This window comes from Vigna angularis, chromosome 11, assembly GCF_016808095.1.
Source record: "Vigna angularis cultivar LongXiaoDou No.4 chromosome 11, ASM1680809v1, whole genome shotgun sequence".
Lineage (NCBI taxonomy): Eukaryota > Viridiplantae > Streptophyta > Magnoliopsida > Fabales > Fabaceae > Vigna > Vigna angularis.
Window position 1 is genome coordinate 4,095,688 of NC_068980.1, and position 21,509 is coordinate 4,117,196.

General features: G+C 34.3%; 2 protein-coding genes across 3 annotated transcripts; both read right to left on the minus strand.

The window, feature by feature from the left end:
- Positions 1 to 1,290: 1,290 nt before the first annotated feature.
- LOC108333924 (uncharacterized) lies at positions 1,291 to 6,659 on the minus strand. Its single transcript, XM_017569435.2, has 3 exons — positions 6,218 to 6,659; positions 1,787 to 6,032; positions 1,291 to 1,540 (listed from the first exon to the last, which is right to left on the minus strand). The coding sequence occupies exon 2, from the start codon at positions 5,936 to 5,938 to the stop codon at positions 1,799 to 1,801; it is 4,140 nt and encodes a 1,379-aa protein (XP_017424924.1). The 5' UTR covers positions 5,939 to 6,032; positions 6,218 to 6,659; the 3' UTR covers positions 1,291 to 1,540; positions 1,787 to 1,798.
- Positions 6,660 to 8,786: 2,127 nt separating this feature from the next.
- Positions 8,787 to 19,772, minus strand: LOC108334124 (phototropin-1). 2 transcript variants are annotated; one of them, XM_017569780.2, is made up of 23 exons: positions 19,104 to 19,768; positions 18,703 to 18,885; positions 17,779 to 17,870; positions 16,003 to 16,324; positions 15,288 to 15,507; positions 15,098 to 15,168; positions 14,829 to 14,935; positions 14,409 to 14,458; positions 14,151 to 14,255; positions 13,855 to 13,914; positions 13,678 to 13,767; positions 13,346 to 13,422; positions 12,943 to 13,027; positions 12,524 to 12,604; positions 12,158 to 12,261; positions 11,517 to 11,566; positions 11,108 to 11,214; positions 10,861 to 10,992; positions 10,518 to 10,569; positions 9,935 to 10,047; positions 9,520 to 9,660; positions 9,217 to 9,312; positions 8,787 to 9,141 (listed from the first exon to the last, which is right to left on the minus strand). In XM_017569780.2, exons 1-22 carry the CDS (start codon positions 19,715 to 19,717, stop codon positions 9,220 to 9,222), a joined length of 2,949 nt encoding a protein of 982 aa, XP_017425269.1. In that variant the 5' UTR covers positions 19,718 to 19,768; the 3' UTR covers positions 8,787 to 9,141; positions 9,217 to 9,219. The 2 variants fall into 2 exon arrangements, 1 of the variants encoding a protein (XP_017425269.1); XR_001832649.2 differs by lacking the exons at positions 8,787 to 9,141; positions 9,935 to 10,047 and having other exon boundaries at positions 19,104 to 19,772.
- Positions 19,773 to 21,509: the final 1,737 nt, after the last annotated feature.

Consider the following 21,509-nt stretch of genomic DNA (forward strand, 5'->3'; position numbering starts at 1 on the left):
AAAAAGAAGTGGTAATCGAGTATTGTCTAACTGGAAAAGAACTTGATATTTTTACGAAGCCATAAAAAGCTGAATTATTTTACAAGATGAAGAAAATGTTTAGAATGGTATAAATTTGATTTAAAAATACAATATTGGAAATAAATCAAGTAGGTATGCCCTACATTTACTTTAAGAAAATATTTGTAAGTGTTGCAATTCTGGTTAATGTACCTACCAAAAGCCAGTGTATTTTGTTACCTATCACCATGTTGTTTTGTTCATTTTTTGCTTTCATAAATAAGAGTCACCAATGCAATATATTTGTGTGTTGAACGAATAAATGAGAAAACTTTGATTTCTTTAGGTTTCAATTCATAGTCTAAGATACATAATGTCTCACTCATATCAGAGTGGCTCCACGAGTAGCTTAATTTCTCCTTATATGCAAAATAAATAAAAAAATTACCAATTCATATAAAAAGTTGCTAAAGCCAACTATATAGCCTCCCCAAATTCGATCAGAATTATTTTTCGTTTGTAAACTACCACAGGTCAACGTTTTAAAATTAATTATAATCAGAAGCCCATGATAATTCAACTAAACTTAGAATTAAGAAAAATATGTTCTACAACAAAAAGTTAATAAATGTTTAGGGTCACCCTTCCATGCGTTTTAAACGTACTACTTTCAAGCATAGGAACCACCCCTGGGCTACTCATCAGTTTAAATACATATAAATTCGTAGCACCAATATTTGAACAGTGAAGCATCCATACCTTTAATAAAACAATTAAATTTGTGCACGACCTAAAACGAAATCTATTACCAAAGAAAAATGTTTTGTTTTTTTTTTCACTTTAGATGCACCACTTACCAACCTACTTTTAGAGGTATTTTAGTCATTAAAAAAATTAAATTTTGTTTTTATAGAAAAAAGAAATTAAATAATAAAATAATAAATATAAAATGTGTGTAAAAGTTTGTTGGATATCAAAATAATTATACCCATTACCAAATCACCAAAACTATTATCCCGTCATCTCTACTTGGTAATTTGAACATGCATATGGACAACTGAGTGCAAAATATCTGTGAATCTCAAGACAAGATCATCGAAACATGAAAACACGAATCAAGCAATGAGAAGTAACGTCTTATGTTTTCGATCTGAGTGTAATTAATATTTTGTCCTGTTCATTTTGGTGAACAGATTTATTGGATGTTCTGACATCATGTCTTAATTGAGTCATATCTACAGATAAAATAAGAATACTGCGATGCAATACAACAACGCCACATCGCGCTCCTTGATCCATCACACAAGAAGCCAACTTTAAATCATTAGAAATTTCAACCCAAAAGGTATTATTTATGGGGGATGTAAAGCCGTTAAAAGCATCCAACTAATCTAACCACTTCTACGATCTTCAACAAGATCACATTCTATTCTATTTCTTTGCGATCAAATCAATATACAAAGATACTGTGCCCGCATTATATACAAGCAACAGTGCTACAGCCAGGATGACCGAACTCGAGTGCCGGAGGACCAAAAGCCTGCACAAAGAAAAAGGCATAATGGATGAATATTTGAGGGAAAAAATTAATATCTCTGACAAAAAATTCCAAGAAACCGTATTCTATTTCAATTTTATTTCTCTCAACCAACCTATCAACTTCTCTAATGTCTCTTTTATCTCTAAGAACAACTAGTGTCTCAATGTGCCATAGACAAGGGAGTTATGATATTTCAGATAACAAATAGCCAAAAGGCAAAGAGGAATATACAACCAAAACTATTACCTGTATAATTCTTCACAACAAGCTTGCACTTAATAGTCCAACAGGCCTTTCTCTACCAAAGGATTCATCATCAAAATCTTCGTTTGTAGAGTTTTCTTGGCATAACTCTCGAGTAGTATTTAAACCAAGAGACTCCCAAGCCATTGAATTACCATCGCAAGCGTTGCCTTCTTCAGAAGCAAGATTGACATCAACATGGGCTTCTTGATTCAGCCTTGCATCGGTAGACAAAAGTTCCATTCCCTTATCATCCTCAGTGCATGGTGGTGGATCCACATTGAGATCTGAGCACAAATCATATCCACTTTGTTCCCCAGTCCCTTGACAAGCAACAGTTACTGTTCCTTGATCAGATTGATCTGCAGCATCCTTTTTCTGCCTCTTCCATTTCTTTGTGGATGAAGTCCCATCATCCTCAAAATCTTCTTCTTCTCTTTCTCTATGCAAGTAAACCCATAATTTCCTTTCCCCATCAAATTGTACGCAAGGATCACGTTCATAATGCAATCTATCCAAGGCTCCACTAACTACTTGGTTAATTTGAGCATCAGAAACATCTTCGACAATGTATTGAGAATCTCGAATCAAAGTACAAACATCTGCTCTAGTGCCAATACTTCCAGGTAACCTAGCTGCTGCATCTCTTACAAGGCAAAGAATTGTGACATGGGGTGGGCGATCACGTTTCAACATAAAATGGTCTCGGGCTTTTGATGTTGGCTTCCCACCACCTCTTTTCAAAGGTGCCACAATAGATTTTTTACCATCAGCTGCTGTATAGGAAAATGCTCTGTCTGGAATAGAGTACCTAAGAACCTCCTCCTTACGAAAATAAGCCCTAACTTCCTCTGAACTAGGGCTTATGGTGTTAAGACTCTTTTGAGCCCTCAGATCTCTAAACCTTTCCTTCTCATCAAGGTTGACTTGCATCAATGCCAAAGGTGGAGCTGGAAGACTTCCTATTTGTTGAAGAGTTTCCTGACCACATTTCAACCAATTGGCAAAGGAATCAACCAACTTCACAAGCATCTTATGAGGAAGACCCCACGCTTCAGGAGAAGTCACCTCCTCAATGGTATCATGGTCAGGTGAATTATGAAGAACTGGGCCAGTCCATGACCAACTTTTGGAAGATTTTTCATAAACAGCTAAGACCTTCCAACCCTTTGCTCCCAAGGGTGCTGTTTTTGAAGAAAATATCTTCAGAACCCCTCTGACCAAATCCTGAAGTGGTTCTTGTGTTTCGAGAATGCAGGGATCACCAGGATTTGATCTCACACGATTAACAATCTCCTGAACAGTAAGAGACAGCATGCTCAGAGAGTCACCAGATTCACCATTAGCATCAATCTTATTGTTAGAAAGATCACCGTTTGCAGTGCCTTCCTGTGCTTTGTTCAGTTCTTCTCTAGGTTTCCCCACTTCTAGACTGTCTTCTGCATGTGGACTAATCATTGCCAGGCGGACAGCTGAAAGAAGATGTACGATAGAAAACGAAAATCCAGTATGGACTGTTGGTGTGATTAAAGTGAATGTTTTTTTCTGTGGCTTGGTTTCCTGTTCTCTATCTGCTGTCCCCATATCAGTAAGACGCAAATCAGAATTATCCATTTCTGAACTAATCCTCTCAACCTCTATTTTTTTCTTTGATTTTCTTTTCGAGTAAGTCAAATCATCTGTTGGGGTGTTTGACAAAAAATTGCCATCTTCATCTCTTCCACCAATATCTACATCACCCTTCGTTTTTCGCTTCTTTGATACTGAGTTGCAACCAAGCAATGGTGCCTCAGATCGCTCATTTTGATCACCCTTATATGCAGCAACATATTTCTGTCCTTTTCTCCCATGCCTACTTTGTCCAACTTCATTATTATCCAAAACCAACCGTCTTTCAAATAAGTCATCTTCATCATCAACATAATCGTGCAAATATTTAGACCTCACAATGGAATGATCAAGGTCGGTTCTTCCTTTTTTCTTTCGCTCAGCTGCATATGCATTTGATGAGGGCATGTCAAACCTTCCAATAGGATCCCCTCGTATTCGGCCATTTTTGCCTGCTTTGTATGCCTGCCTCCAATCATCATCACCATCATCAAGCATGTCTGATCCTAAGGGATAGCCCTCTTCAATAAATTTACCAGCCTGTTTATGAAAAGGGCCGCCATTGCGTATTTCACCCTTCTGCTTTGCTTTAGAAAGGTAATTCTCTATACCATGCATCTGGCCCCGTTCTGTAAAGCCACCCTTCTTTTTGAAGGGTGTTATTACATTTGGCTTCAAATCTGTAACAAATTTGGCCTTCTTATCTAGGTGAGACTTCAACAATTTTGAGCGAGAGCCAGCAGCAGTACCCACCATGTAAGCATATTTGCTGTGTAACAAGGGAGTGTCATCCTCCTCATCACCCAACTGTTCAGAAGAGTCTGATTCAGTCTCTTCACTTCTTAAAAGCATCTGGTTACCCCTCAAAGGTATTGTCTCTTTACCTCCATTCTGCATAGAAGTCCCCTTGATCTTCTCCTGCAATGATTTTGCCCTGAAGTCAGATGATAGAAGTCTATCACTAACCTGTGGGGAGGATGATCTGAAAGGAGTGTAACTAAGATCAGGAGACTCTCTCCCTGCTTTCCATTTCTTGCCCTTTTGATACCAATCATCATATTTAAATGAAGAATCCATACCAAATTCCTGTCCCGGTGTTTCATTGCTACCAAAAAGTTCATCATAATCTCCAGAGTCAACCGTACTGCCTTTAAGTGGTAACTGTGAACTCCTAAATCTAGACTTTGCCTGCTCACTACCAACAAACTGTTGAACATTTTCTGGATACTTAGAATTTCTAGAATATTCATACAAACCTCTCTTAGAAGATGGCTTTGCGGGGAAGACTTTTAAATCAGAAGTTTGGTGGGCATTTCTAGTGTATCCATGCAGATCAGTCCTTGAAGACAGAGACAGACCCATCAAATTGTCAGTATCCACCTCATCACCTCTCATAAGGTCATGCCTCTTTCCCATTTTCCGGAAACTAGATTTTTCAATCATGTTGCTACGTAATAAATTGCGATCATGTGACATCTCCTCATTGTTGTCACCATTCCACTGCGGATCCCTCATCCTGAGCATTGACCCTGAATCATATCCAGCTGACTTGTTCTGATGAGAAAGAGCAGAAGTTGAACCATTTATACCAGGATTCACATCCAAAGCATGGTAGGCAGAAGATATGCGACCACTTGGGTCCTTTACTGATGGTGGCTTTGAACCAGCCAACTTGAGTATGCCTTTTGGGTTTTGCTTCCCAAACTTCTCTTGTTCAACAGCAGCTGATCGCACTCGAGGATGGATATCTGAACCAGAACCCACCCCATGAAAAGGATAACGACTCATTTTCTGTGAAATTTTCCTATCCTTGTTCTTCCTGTTCCATATACCTTCACCAGACTCCTCATCTGAAGAATCAACTTCCAAATCTTCCTTCTCGTACATCAAACTCTTTTGACTTCTCATAATGTTCAGGACACGTAGCCTTTCTTCAATACTGTATCCCCTACAGTTAAGCCAAGCATCTCTTATCTGACAAAGATTGCTGACCATGCTGTTCTGATGCTTCCTCAACAGATGATAGTGTCGTCGCTTCTGAAAAGAATTCATGCCCTCCCTGTAAAGCGCAACTCTCGGCTCACACAAGCCACCCTTCAACATATCAAACAACTTCTTAATGGGACTCCCAAAATGCAAGTTACAACCAGTGAAAACATCTTTCAAGGTCCGCACAAAAGTCTCTTGATCCATGTCAGGAAGATACTTAGCAAGTTCAAACCTCTCCTCCTCACTCAAGAAGTCATTCCACACATCCACCGACAGCACATCTTCAAGGCCAGTAAGATCGTACAGTTCCAACGGAATGCTGCAAGTCTGGTTCCCAATCTGACAAAACTCCGCGCCAGTCTCACCCAATTCCAGCAAATCAAAATCATCAGACCCCGCCCCAGAGTCAGCATCATCAAACTCATCGTCGTCGTCCGATTCCACGGCAGAGTTACGCCGCCGAATCACCTCTTCGTCACTGGACATACTTTCCCTACTTCGAGGAGAACACTCGGAATCAAGCCTGGACACCTTAAAGCTGTTCTTCTCAATTGCCATGAAACATAACACCACAGTGCCGCCAAAAACGAGTTCACGAACCGACCCAAATTCAAAAACTCGAACCGTCGACGCACAAATCTCAATCAAAACCCTAACAATCGCAATACCACAAATTCAAAAACAAAAAACAACAGAGCAGTCTCGACTTTTCCAAAACAATAACACCACCAATAACAACAACAATCAAACGACAAACACATTTGAGAGAACCTAAATTAGAAACAATAATCACGGAACATCGTAAGCAATGAAATACGAGGGCTAGGAACTGAATACCTGAATCGCGATAGAAGAAGCGCGGAAGGAGAAATTGAGGCAGAGGCGGAGACATGGTGGGAAACGGAAGAGGAAAAGGGAAGGTTGCGCAGTGCGATATCGAAGAATGGCTTTTGGAAACCCTAAAATTGTTATATAGTGAGAAGAAGGGGAAGACAGAGGAAGGTGGAGAGGGTACGAAGAAGACGTAGATGACGTGGACGGAGATGAGCCGTGTGATTGAGAGATTGATGATGGGGCTGCGAAAAGACCAAAATCTCCCACCGCACCAAACAGGGATGAACGCAACTCGACGCAGAGAAAGAGGCCGCACCAAGAAAAAGTGACTCAGTGATTGAGTTACAAAAAATAAAGGGTTTGATTTAGTTTTGGTTCGGTTTAGGAGATAGAAAGAGAAAGACAAAGTATGTGTGTAAGAGAAGATGACTGAGTGAATGACTCAGCGAGCCAAGGAACCAGGTAGACCGTTGTATTTTGTTGTGTGTGTGAATCAGTTGCCACTCTATCATGGGCCCACGCCTCTCCAATTTCTCACCGTTCGATCATACGCGTCAGATCCAGATTTTTCATCCGGCGTCGTTTACCATCGAGTCTTTTTCTTTTTCCTAAAATGTCCCTTAGTGTAAATACCTGAAACCAAACGGAACCTCACTCAATTACTATAAACTGCAAAATGCTAACACTGTTTTTTGCGCCGTCTTCAACACACCTGTTTTCTGTTTATGGTTGTTAAAATTAAATATTTTAGGTTTCTTAAATTTAAATATTTTATTTAGTTATATTTGTTTACTTGGTAATAACAATTTTTGTGATACATTTTGCATTGTGAAGGTCACGATTTTGCATACATTTATTGTTAATATACTTTTTTCTAAGTATAAATGCTCCAAATATTGTGTACTTTCTGTAAATGGCGATCTAAATTATTTTTAAGAAAATCTTATAAGTAAACGTCTGTTTTATTTTAGGAAAAAGGTATTTAACCCACTTAAACTTTATCTTTTCTCGATAAGCATCTTAGACTTTAGTATCATCTTAGTTTATTCTTAAACATTACTCTCATTGACTAATAAATATTTTAAATGTTGGTTTTATTTCAATTAATTCATCCATACACGTTATACCTTTTTCTACATAAGCATCTTAATTTCAATTTTATTTTAATTAATTATTAAATTTACAATTGTAACAAAATAATACTTAATGAATGATTGACTGATTTTCAATATAAATAATTTAACCCTAACTTAGTATTAAAAACAATGTAAAAAGAGTCGGCTTTGAGGTTGAACTAAAATTAAATTAAAGGTACTTACGAAAATCGTACAATTGTAATGAAATTAATGTTTATAATAAAACTTAAGAATCATTACGACAAAAATAAAGTTAAAACTTCCTATTTGTCGAAAAAAGTTATTTTTTTTTTTCTGTTTGTTCATTATTTTATTATTATATGTTGTGGAAAGAAAAGTTTTTAGGATTTCTGATTTTTTTTATTTGATTATTCAGTTTATAAAATTATATATTTTTTGGAAGTAATTAAAGTGAACGTTATTATTGTAATTATTTGAATGATTTGAACAATAAAAAATGAGACTAAATTTAAGGACTTAAGTGTGATTTTTTTACTAATTTTCAAATTAAGGAGTTAGTACTGAAAATAAAGTATTATTGTTAATTTGACCTATTTTAAATTATTTGGTTTTTATCCGCATGGACTATAGTCAAAAAAGCTTATAAGATCAAAAGATCCACAAAAATCTAATGGATTAAAGTAATTCATGGACCTTCTTTTTAACCTGAAGCACAATCTAAGCATGATTATGATTTAGTGAAAATAATGGAAATTAGGATGTGAATTAGTGAACTTTTGACATGTTATCAAATGAAGTCAACCCGTGATAATAATTGAATAAGAGTACACAATATTTTTCTCATAATGAGTGGACTCTTCTGAAAGATAAAGGTAGGAAAGAAAATGACTAAATTTATATAGCTAAATTATATATTTTTAATTCAATAATAAAAATGTTATATAAATATTTAAAATAGTATTTTCATAATTGAAATACAAAATATTGTTATTGATGCAATAATTTTCTTATGTGACATTTGAAAAATTATTACTCATTTTCAATATATTATTTAATAACTAGTGATAGAAAAAAATCAATATAAGAAAAGGTTATTTTATTTAATTTATTAAAATACACAATACATTTTTAAAATGTTATAAATGAAAGTTATCATTTTTTTATTAAAATATAAAGATATTCCACCAGTAATAGTATCTTATTTCGATCACTAAAATATAAAAATTTAAAATAAATTAACACAACATTTTAAAAGAAGAAACTATTTAATACGTAGTGATTAAATTATAACTTATGTATCTGTTAATAAACGTATAAGTGATAGTTGTTTGGTTTTATAATATAATGTTATGTATTCACTATTAATAAACACATACTCTTTTTTCTCTGCATTCACTTTTATTTTGAAGAACTTTTAATAGTTATGCTAACTTTAAAATAAAAATAAAAATAAAAATAAAAAGATCATTCAGATATACAAGAGTCACACTACTTTTTTTTTCAAATAATAATTCAACAATACATATTTATTATTATGTTACAATGCATGTTTTAAATTATTCTTAAAATATACACAAATTTCCACACTAGACTAGACTAATATAATTTGCTTGATGGTTTCAGTTCCTAATCCCTCCCTTGATGGAAGGTCAAACAGCTTAAATCTAATAAAATTACATTAATTTTAGATCTTCCATTGGTAAATCTCAATGATCATGATCAAACTTTGCACCACTGAAAGGAGGGATTGAATTCCTTTAATTGTTCAAAATCGCAAAGAACTCATCATTTCTTGAATGCCATATCATATATAACTTCATCTTCCTAATCCTACAGGCCACAACATACAGTGAATAGAATGAAGTATAACCTCAACATATACACAAAAAAGGTTGAAGACATTACCTTTCAGAAAACATTTGTCTGTAAATCCTCCATATCTTTGTCTTCTTTTTCTTCTTCAGTTTTCGGTAAGAGAGGAGCATCAAGTTCAGGAGGTTTCTGATAAGATAATCACAAGTTTAACTAGATGTTGAAGCAAGTGTCATAATTAGATGCAGTTTCTTAAATACTTTTGATGTTATATCCGCTAATTAAGAACTTACATTGAAAATTAACAAAAATTACTAAGATGAAGCTTTGACTTTAACAAGAGAACAGCTAAAGAAATATATTTAAGTTATATTGAAAGTTGAATTAGTATGTTACCATGCAACGAACCAGTGCCCAATTTACACCTTTGAAGAAAGGATGACGTTTAATTTGATTTGCTCCTTCACGTGACCCCAATCTGTCTTTGGGATCTCTCTGCAATAACCAATAAATTAGCTGCTTTCCCTGGAGACTTACCTGCATCAACACTTATTGCATGTTAAAACAATATTCTCACATTCCATTTGTGTTCACAGAGTGCAAATTCGGCATGATGCAATTAACACCAAACTCATCAACGGTGGCATAAGATTTTATTAGACTTTTATGTCAGTATGACTTATCCTGTAATTAGAGGCATTTGAATATACAAGCATCATTATTAATCATTTTTTTGATAAATGTTATCAGAGTTTAAAGTTGCATTTCCCAATTAGATCACAATTGAAATCTAGCTAAGGAGAACACTTACCGGTTTACTTTTGGGAAATTTAAGATCCTTGTGAAGAATATTTGCAAACGTTTTTTGTCTTGTTTTCCCTCGGAATGGAGTATATCCATAGAGCATTTCATATATAAGAATGCCTAAAAAAAGGATTTTGAAGTTAAGCAGTGTGAATTATGTGATATAGTTTAAATTTGGTTTAAATATGTCTATAATCTATGCTCCTCTGAGTGTTGTCCTTACTAAAAAAGCGTCATACACGTTATGATGTTGGTGATGGTTTCAATTAATCACAATACTTTAACATGGGATATGGTTGCTTTTGAGTGAATATTTCATAACTATTCAATTCCATTATTTTTAACCTTCATATCATTAAATTAAATCAGTTATGCTTGACTTGTTAATCAACAGAAAGGCAGTTAAATTTTTTTTGAAAATAATAGAGATCTAACAACATACATATATGCATAAAAACTGACTTAACACTTATATAAGGAACATTATAAGGGACTAAATGTAAAATGTATTAAAACCGTCTTTGGTTAACTTTTTCTAATGTTAGATACTTATTTTGATTCACAGTTGTTTTTTTAAATATCAAAATTACCTAGAGCCCACCAATCAACAGCACTAGTGTGACCAGAACCAGTTATAATTTCCTGCACAAGTTGAACTATCAGTTACAATAAAATCTAAATAATGCATAAAAATTTCCAAAGTTGAAATTGTATGAATAACAATAACATAACCTGAATGTCAGAAAAAAGTTTTACTACTATGTCCAATAAAGCTTTTTCTAAACAAAATGCGAAGAATTGACTATATGTGCAAATACATGGTATCTATAATAATAAAGTACATTCAACACAAAATTATGTATTTGAATCAAGCATATATTGAACCATAGTTTTTGGTACTAAATAATATAAAAAAGTGGAGTAATAACAAACCGGGGCTATGTACTCTTCTGTGCCAACAAAAGAATTTGATGCTCTCATTGGTTCAGCCATAAACATTGGAACCTCCTGACTTTTCTGTTTCTTCTTCTTCTTCTTTTTTGAATTGGAAGCTGGAATTATAAGCTGCAAAGAGACAGACATAAGTAAAAATATAAAACTGTTTCAGATACATGAATTAAACTTAAAAAAGTATTGTTTCTAATTAAAATACATTATCAAGTCCTTGTCTCTGATATACCTGTGGGTTACTAGAAGTTAAACATGACAAATCAAAGTCTGTTAGGGACACATGCCCATTGCTCTGGATTAACACATTTTCAGGCTTCAAATCTCGATATATTATCCCTGTAAATACTCACCAAACAATGTCATGTTAAACTTTGTTCTAATGAGCAAGTGTCTTGTTTAACTGGCAAGATTTCTTTCATGGAAAGAAATTTGAGTACGTCACCCTATGACACTTAATGTAATGAAATGAAAAATAATAATATTGCAGTAAGATAAGTTCATCCATGTGATTCTGAAATATTTTGTTACTAAATATCTCTTAAGTTGCAAGACAGTTTAAAAAATTAGAAAAGAAGACAACAATGGTTATCATGATGCTATATACTATATACGTGAATATAAGGCGAATAAGAGCCTACCTTGGCAGTGAAGATACTCCAATGCAATCACTACCTCAGCTGCATAAAATCTAAAAATATTAAACTTAATGTCAGTTGAAGAAAAGTATTGAAACACAAGTAGCATACTCTTTTGAAGAACAATCCTTTGTTTTGTTGAAATTTAAAAATTATTGGAAGTCCCATGTCGACTAAAGATAAAACAATTTTATATAAGTGGATGTAAACTTCACGTTACAAATTGGTTTTACAGAATTGAGTTAGACTTAAAATTCATTTCTTAATATAGTATCAGAACCATGAGTTAAAACCTATCATAGTGAAATTTGATCACATACAATATGTATATATGCCTTTTGGTGTATTTAGGTGGAGAAGTGAGAACCAAAGAAAGGTTTAGTCAAGAACTCGTGAAGTTGGATTTGGTCCTATATCTCATTCAATTTTGCAAACCACACCAATCGTACAAAAGGCCAAACTAATTGGTCATCTTCTTTTTCTAAGTAAACCCTTTCATATTGTGGAAATAATTTCCAAAATCCAATTTGAAAGCTCCTCCCACCCTTGTAAACATGTAAAAATCATTTTTATCAAAACTCTTTCCCATTTTCTTCATTCCATCATCTTATTTGTATAATTCAATATGAAGCAGTATAGTATACCTCACGGCGTCTTCCTTTAGAACCTTAGTTGGTTGCTGGTCAAGAAGCATAAATAATTCTCCCCCAGGACAATAATCAGTTATCAAACAAACGTGTGTTTTGGTCTGCAAGTTAATCAAGTAAATAATCACGTGAATATCCTTAATACTCTGCAATTCGTGATTAGATGTAACGGGAAATGAAGACATTACTTCAAGCTAAGACAACGTAATTCGTTACTATGCCTAAAACAAAGGATCCATGGCAAAAGATTGATATGACATATTTTAACTCTATGATAGGTTATCCTAATGTTCCTACCAGTTATTCGCAATTGATAAATAATAATCAATATGCTAATGTAAAAGTACTATTCAAGTTTCTAACCTGAAACGAAGCATATAATGCAGGTAGAAAAGGGTGGTCCAGCTTGTCAAGAATTTCTCTCTCTGCGCAAGCTCTATGCACCTGTGGAAAGTGTACAAAGGTCAATCTATTACAACAGCAGGGTTAAATGTTGCTATAATATTTACACAATTTCAATTAGAGTAATAATTTTGTTGCTTTAAGATAATTAGAAACACGACTATGTGTACTGTCTCAAGTGAACTAGTATTGCGATGCTGAGAAATCCTTATTCACATAATAGAAGTTAGATGCCAAAAGGAAAAGAAAACAAAGCCAATACAACATGTAATGTTTACTTATACAGAAAACATATCGGTAGGACATGGTAAATAGATCCAGAAGTTAGAAATGAGAAGCTAAACGCAGACTTATGTTAATCACAGAATTCATATCAGAACCTTGTTACGATTGAGCATAACACTCTTATCCATAGCCTTCATGGCAAAACATTGACCTGTTCCTCTTAGCTCCACCAGATGCACACTGTAAACCAATAACATATAATAATATCAATGCCAGAGAAGCTTGCTTCGGAAAAATAATGGAACAGAAATAAATTTTCTATCATACAAATCATCAAAGAAATTCTAATGACTTCAATTTTTGATTAACAAAAGAGATTAATTAATCTATAAGGTTTCTTTATATATACAGAAATGACACCAGTAGATATGACTAAATCTTCAAATGGTAAGTCAGTTAAATGTGGTCAATTCATTTCATACCTGACACTTAATTTACCCCCATGGTACCAGTACAACTGTGAAAGAGGGAAATGCAATAGAGGAATAAGGGAAAAACCTGCCAGTATCTCCTGATCCTAAAGGTTTAATCGGCCTAAAGTGCTTTAAACCTATTTGTTCTCCACTTTGTAGGACCTGAAAAAACATGGTTACAGAACAATTTGAAAAATTAACATAAATTCCATCTGATTCAAGTGACCAGGAAAGTCCAAATACCCTATGGCATACAGATGGAAGTTTACTAGTTTCTTGGCATGTTCACCAACTCAATAAAATAAGCATGAAGTATTTATCACGTCAGCCCATCGTTTGTATTTTATAGTCGTATAGTGTAAAAGGAATTTCAAAAAACTGATAGACACGACGCATTCTCAAATATGAAAGTAGTACCTTCTGGATAGATTTCCATGCAGGGTTATCCTTCCTATGAGGTTTGGGGTGAACTGCTTTTGAATGATTTGTCCATAAATCGTCTGGTTTCTGGGGAGCACCAAAAGAGTGATCATTTCACCATTGAAGCCAAAAGGTCTTCGGAAGAAAAAGACAACTAATAGCAATAGATGTTACCGTATTAGCATCCGGAAGATCTCTCACTGCCACATCAACATTTTCAGCAGTTTGTTTGACCTGAGGATGGATTTCAAATGTACTTGTTATATGCACAAAAGAAATAGCTCATAATAAATGTAAAATGTTTCGGGGAAAATCATAATTCATAGGGTTTATTTTAATAGACTTTCAAATTTAAAGCCTACTGTAAAAAAAAAAAAAAACTAATGAGAATTTAAATCCTGATTTTTTTGCATTGATGATGACTTGGGATAACGTATGAACTCGTATAAAGAATTTGAGTAGGGACCAACCATTTGTTCTCCCTCCTTTGCAGTATCTTCTGCGATGCAGTTCTGAAGAGGCTCTACATGTTGACTACCATCTAGTTGAACACCAATAAAATACTGCACTTCTCCCTGTTAAACCAAGAAGAAAGAGACAAAAGCTAACATTCGTATTCTGTTATGTTAAAATACAGGTGAAAAGAATACGATCTACTACCCAAAACAAACTTTGTAGGCGAAGATCTAAAGGATGTAACATCTTCAGAGGACTATCATACGATGTACCTTCTGATCACGCATAGGTTGCAAATGAAACAGGTTCCAGAACTTCTTCCCTGGGTTGAACAGAGAAATCTTTAATAAGTGGAGAAGTGATTGAACATTATTGATCTTCACGTTAAATATATTTCTACATATCCTTTGTACGCTAAGAAAGGAAATCAGGATTCTAGAACAGGAACTTACAGCAACTGTTGTGAGCTTTTTTTTTTTTAATGACTAGTACTAGTGCAGTTATATGTTATTCGTGAAAAACAGAGATAACAGCAGTTTTATTTCTTTATAATTAAATGTATGATATTGAATACCTTATAGTAAACATTCCCTATCATTCGAAACTTAATTAGATACAATAGTTACAATCCAAATCTATAAGAAATTAGCCTACGGAAGTTGTTTTCCTAGGAGAGAATCAAACAAGCTTACCACTCTTTGTATAATTAATCAGTTGCACGGTAACTTCTGTTTGGTTGTCAATTGCCTCTCTAATTTTTCTCACAGTTGCTGGATCAGTTTCAGGTCCTTGTAGAAACCTAAATAGCCAAATAGCACATTATGTACACACTGAATTGTGACATTACAAAACGACTTTTTGATCATTTCATGCTGGTAAATCAAAATTATTAAATTTGAGTCACCAGCTTCCATATAGCATAAGTATACTTGCCGTGTAATAACATTGCTTCAAAGCATACCTGCAGTTCCTTCCCAAGATTTCTTCACGACTATATTCTGTAAGCTCTAAGAAGCTATCCGATGCAAAGATCTGAAAAAGCAAAAAACAAGTACAAACTTTACAGTGTCACATGTTTACCTACAGTACAAGAATCCAAAGCAGAAGGGAAACACTTTTCACTGTTGTACAAATGATTCAGAGAATCTTACTATTGGATTGTCTGGAAGCCTTGGGTCAGTAATGACAAAGTTTTTCTCAATACGTTCAAGCGTGGTAGCAAGATCAAGACCTTTTCTTTTTTCCCTCTGCTTTTCTTTCTCATCTACGTCAAAACTATCAGGCCTCTCACCATCCTCACTATCAGAGCTGACATCCTCAATAACTTCATTTTCCACGCTTTCATCGTTGGACCGACTTTTCCGCCTGAACCTGTAGCATGCAAATATGTTATAGGATGCATGAAGGTTTTGAACAACTGTTGGCAATCACAACTTTAAGCTTTTGGAATCTCAGAAAACAACAGTATTGTTACAGCAATTGCAACCACGTTTGTCTAACTTTTTTTGCAGGACTAAACTCGAATACAGTTTCATAAGTATTTTTTGTGTTGTTATATGGCGTGGATTAATACTAAAGTGAAATATCAATTCTAATTAAAAAAAAAAAACTAGATCAAAAGTACTTATACAACTACATTTAAGTTTTGTTCTTTTCAGCAATATCAAGGATCATGGATGGATTATACATTAAAAAAAAACTAATGTGGCCAGTAACAGAAGTTCCTCGTTATACGAAAATATAAAGAAGAGCTATTTTACAAAAAGATTATTTTCCTATCTGAAACATTAATTATAAAATATTGTTATTACTATCTAGGCATATAGAAACATAGAGTAATAACATAATTAAAATAACAATATATACCTCATGAAAGAACGGCGCTGAGAGTTTTTCAGTTTATTTTCAGGTACTTCACTGATTCGTTGCATTGAAATTTTATTTCCTCCTTCGGATTTGCGTCCAAATGAAACCCCACTCTCAGATTTTCTTCTGAATATTTTTTCTGCTTTCTCTTTCTCCTCCTCCTCCTCCTCCTCTTCTTCTTCCTGTAGTGACTGTTTTTCTTCCTCAGCAAATCCGGATTTTCTGATGGAGGGTCTGCTTGCGGATTCACTCAATGCTCGGGGGCGCTTCATGATCTGCACCAACTCAGATACTGAGTTTGTAGCTTTCTCTTTCTGGCGTGCTGCAATGCAAGGCAATCCAATGCGGCAGCTGTTAGAACTGTTACTTAAACACTGAAAATTCAATAAACTACCACTGTATGGCCTGGTCAATCACATATTCAAAATTTCACATTGCAAATTGGTGCATGCTGAATCTTTATTACCATTTTTTGTTTGTAGTGTACGTCAAAAGTCCGTTTCTTTCATAAGCGTCGTGTATCTGTAATAAATAATATGCTCTTCCTCGCAGTACCATAATTTACTTTTTGAAGAATAATATAGGTCATTCTTGACTTCAAATGAAAGTCTGCATTTTTTTAAAGTGTATATATTTTTTATTGATATTATTGTATCTTACATTAATTAATTGTATTCAACAAAAATTTAATAAATATTTAAATCTATGGTTTTGGAATTATATAAAATTAAAATAGTCATGCGATACATACTTAATATATTTGTTACAACATCTTTAACACTGTCTATTTTAAGATGTTCCTTGTTGATGTCTTATTTTACATTAAAACAAATTTACTCCCGCAACATGTTTGAGTAATTAACACATTATTTTAATTCAAGACTAACGGATAAATAATTTTTATAACTTTTCTATTTTTCACTTAATTTTTTTTAAAATTTAAAATTAATTTCATATTTATAATTAAAAAAAATTGAAGCAAACATGTATTACAGAAGATACCAAATTTATTTCTTAAAAACCCCTCTCATATCATGAAATTAAGATAATGTGTCTTAAAATGAAATAAAAATATCATGAAAATACCTATGCTTTAGTATATTGCTATTGATATTCTAGTATAGTTTCTTAGCTTACTTTTCCACTTCTATTCTCTTTTTAGTTTTCTTTCTATTTTTTTTAAACGCCAATGTGTTTTCAAGAAAAATTAAAATTAAAATTTTTCCGGATTAATATTGTTATATAAAACTAAAGGAGAAAGTAAATTATTTTCTCTTCCTTATTTTTTATTGTTTTATTTTATTTTTAAGAATATGTATTCTGTAGATAAACATATACTTTTTTTAAAGTGAAAGCTATTGAAATATTAATTTGTTTTTGGATATTATTTTTTTTATCATTCAAATAATTTTTTCATAATAATAGATGCTTTTATGTACAAGAAAAACTATAATATTCTAAAAATTGTAATTCAAAATATCTGTTATATTTTAAATATTCATCTTAATTTGTATATATGTGTATAATATATAATTTTTTTAAAATAAAAATATTTATGTGAATTTTATTTTATAAATTGGTTTTGTAAAATAGAATTAAATATTTTTATTATTTGAATGCAATGCCATTTTCTGAAAGGGAAGTTAGATTCTTGATGTATCTTTTTGCGTTAGTTATGTTTATTGACTTCGATCAGTTGAAGTTATTTTCATAATGTTTGAAGTATGATGAGTAATATTTTGTTGTAATGGAAGATGTGTGTATCAAATAGCATACCATCGTATCGAATCAAGGATTCCGGTAATCCATTGGGACGTAGCGTCTTCTCCTTCAACCCTTCCGTGTGCTTGCTAACCTCCACTTGCATCCTGCAATCACCCTCACCATCATCAAAACTACTTTCATGGCTTCCTCTATCAAAATATACAAAGATGACTTCGTTGATTTTCAAAGAAAAATTGTCTTTTTACACCTCTCATCTTCAAAACTCATTTTTAAAACTAACATAATTATTAAAAAATGTAAATTGTTATATTTGAAAAGAAAAAAAATGGAAGATAAAATAATATATTGTGACAAATAAATTTGAAAGGTTTTATGTAAGAGTTCTACGGTCTGTCTGATTTTAATCCCTCAAATTGATTTAGAATAAAATAATTAATGTTTTGAAGGAACATAATTAGTGATTCATTGTGTTTAGTGACTCTAGGAGAAGGAAGAAGTCATGAATGATTTAATAATAAAAAATATAAAAAGTGAAATTTAAATCTAATCCAATTAAATTAAATTAGCTAGTATTATAAGGTTAATATCTATTATATATATATATATATATATATATATATATATATATATATATATTATTTAACGTGAATATTGAAATTTCAAAAGAAAAAAGTTAAAAAAAATCCAGAAAATAATATAAATAACAGTTAAGGGTAGGCTTCGCATTAGGCAATTTTTAAATGCAGAGTGGTCCTGTGAGTGGTGAGAAAGGAAGGTGAAATGCATGCAGGTCTCGCGCCCCACGGTCTTTTTTCTTAAAATGTGACGCAGACACCACGTGTGCCATCAAAACAATCTAATGACTCGTCAATTTCGGTCCCAACCAACTAAGATGAAGGTGACAACAACACAAACTTACACCACAAAACATTACACATGTTAATCCAAAACTAAACAACATCAAAGCTAGCTTACCCGATAAATTTGAGGACCTTGCCATCTTCATCCTTGATCGGGGAAATCGTGAGAAGGTTCCAGAAAGGTGTTCCATCCTTCTTGTAATTTAATAGCCTTCCACAGTAGATTTTCCCAGCTTCCAATGCTTCCTTTATCTTTGCCACGTCACCGGGATCAGTATCCGCACCCTGTAAAAATCGACTGCACCCCACCCCACAGTAATAATCGTTATAACAAATTTTTTCATCGTAGACTTTCTTTGAAATGTAAGAATTAAAACTAATTTTACTTAAAATAATATTTTTGGTACGGAATCAATTATTTTAAGTAAGTGGTGTGCCTGCACAAATGTACTGTAAGATCATATATCGAGAAGAATTGCAGTGGAATTAAATTATCATGAAAAATAAGGTGCTTACCAGTTTCTCCCGATAACTTCCTTCGACGTATAACCCGTCATTTTAAAGAACCCGCCACTCGCATACAGGATCGGGTAATCGGGTTTGGTAGCATCCGAGACCACGAAAGTTTGTTGGAAAGCCGACAAAGCACCCATCACGTCCTCCGAAATTCTCGGAATCCCATCCACGACGCCGATTCCGCCATCAGAGGAGGAGTCGCCGGAGGTTCTCGCGGAGTTCTGAGAGTTCTTTCTGGAAGACGAAGCAGTGGCGGCAAGTTTGGCAACGTTGGGTTCCTCGCCGCCGGAGTTCCTCACCGCCACGCCCTGCGGCTTGCCGGTCTCAGTGTCGGTTCGGAGCATCAATCCCCACTCCGCGGCCCTCTGCGCCGCCGTGTCGCATTCTGCGTCTGCTTGCGCCGCCGGATTAATGGCCATCCACGACGTGGCGGTGATTTCATTGCGCGGCTCCTCCGACTCCGTCCACGGTTTCCAAAGCGGTTGTGAGCGCACGCGCGAGTTCGTTGCAGTTGAAGTGTTTGGGTTGAACACTTCGAGTGAGCCACGTGGATCTCTCGGAAATGATGATCTCACTGAGGATATTTTCTTCGGCGATTTTTCTGACTGCTCCATCGCTACCCACCTAAGTCTCTCTCTCTTCCCACTTTGCTATATATATATATATATATATATATATATATATATATAGATATATCCAAACTCTGCTACAAATTTTAAATTTGTTACTTGTATAATTTCATAATAATGTAGACACCAAATAAATCATTCCTTTTTTGCTTATTGTTTTGTTCTATAGGAAAACATTCTAAAATGAAGTTCTAAATTGGATTAAGACTTGAAAATATATGGGGAACAAGATACTGGGGTAGTCGTGTGTGTCAGTAATTGCAATGGTGACTTCGGATAGTGATGGTGTTGTGTAGTGTGATACATTGGGAATAGACTTGCAGGGCAGATAATTTCTTATGCGGGGTTTGTTTCGTCATTTCAAATGTTCATTCAAGTAATTTGTGTTCTTTGTGCAGTTGAATCATTGCAAGGAATTTCTAGTACCCGCAAATTTTAAAGGGCAGTTTTGGCAGTGACAATGAGATCCTGTGTGAAGAGGGGCGTGGAATTTTCTGTCATTGGGACCTCAGTGTTGTTTTCTAATATTATGACAATAATAGCAGTTAACTGCTTCTGGCTAGGCCTTACAACACGTAAGGGAAACGAAATTAATGAAGCATATTATCTAGGATGAAAATTAATGATAGTATGAAAGTGAAATTCAAGATGCAAAGCAAGCATATATTTGGAACAATAATAGAAACTTCTCAGCAGCAGCAGGAGAATTTGCAAAGTAATCTCACAGTTAAATAGTTTCTATAAACAGTTTTTGTTTTCGGAGTTTACTGGTTTTATACTACTGATGCCATTTAGAAATATCTGGTTGGACATGGCAGAGAGTATAATTAGCACAAGTTTGGCACCAGAAAACATATACCTCAAACCCAGTTCCGTGTTCTGCTTGACGGATCAGGAAGATCGAAAAAGTGAGCTGGTTATGTTCTGATCGATATGACGGACTATTCTGTTGTACTATGGTTAGAGTACACCTGGTTAAATGATGAGAGCTTGACTTTTGTAGAATAGCAAAAGTGTATAGTATGTATGAGTGAAAGAAAACACAGAAAAGAGGACCAAAATCATTGTGAAAAAAGGTTTGGCCACACAACCCAAGCACTGTTTCTCACATGGCTCCTACAACCCTCTTGACTTTGAAGTCCTGAGTAGTGGGTGTTTTGGATAATTTGTTGGTAGTGTTCTGTTGGTTTTGCATGTTCTCCCGACCGCTTTGTTTGTAGGGAAATACTTTGTGCGTGTGTGTCTGCGATGGTTAAATTATGGCAAAGGATAAAAACAAAAAGAGACAACCTAAAAATGAATGAATAAATATCTAGGAATACGTGGATATTGTGAAAATAATTAAGTATATGATTGACGAGAAGTGGTGTGCTTGGATCTTAACACCTTGCAACCCCACCCCACCCACCAAAATGACAGGCACGGAAAGTGGACACGTGATGCCATGTTGGTCGATGCTGGACGATGTACTTCACCACCACAAATTGTCATCAATAATCGAAAAAAAGGAAATAATTTCCCTGTAAAGTAGATGGAAATGGAGATTTGACGTTTCCCTAATTCCTTCTTTGACGTGGTTGGCTACTCCATAATTAGTGACAAGAAGCGATTGAAGTAGTCCTGACCATCAAATTCATAAGGCCATAATTTAATCAGTTGGTAGCTGTGTCCTAATCATTCTGTGAGTTCAAGAAACAGAAATGCATGTCGTGGAAAGAAAAGTAGTAGTGATAGGTAGTTCGATATATATTTTCTTTTCTTCTTATAGCTAGAATTT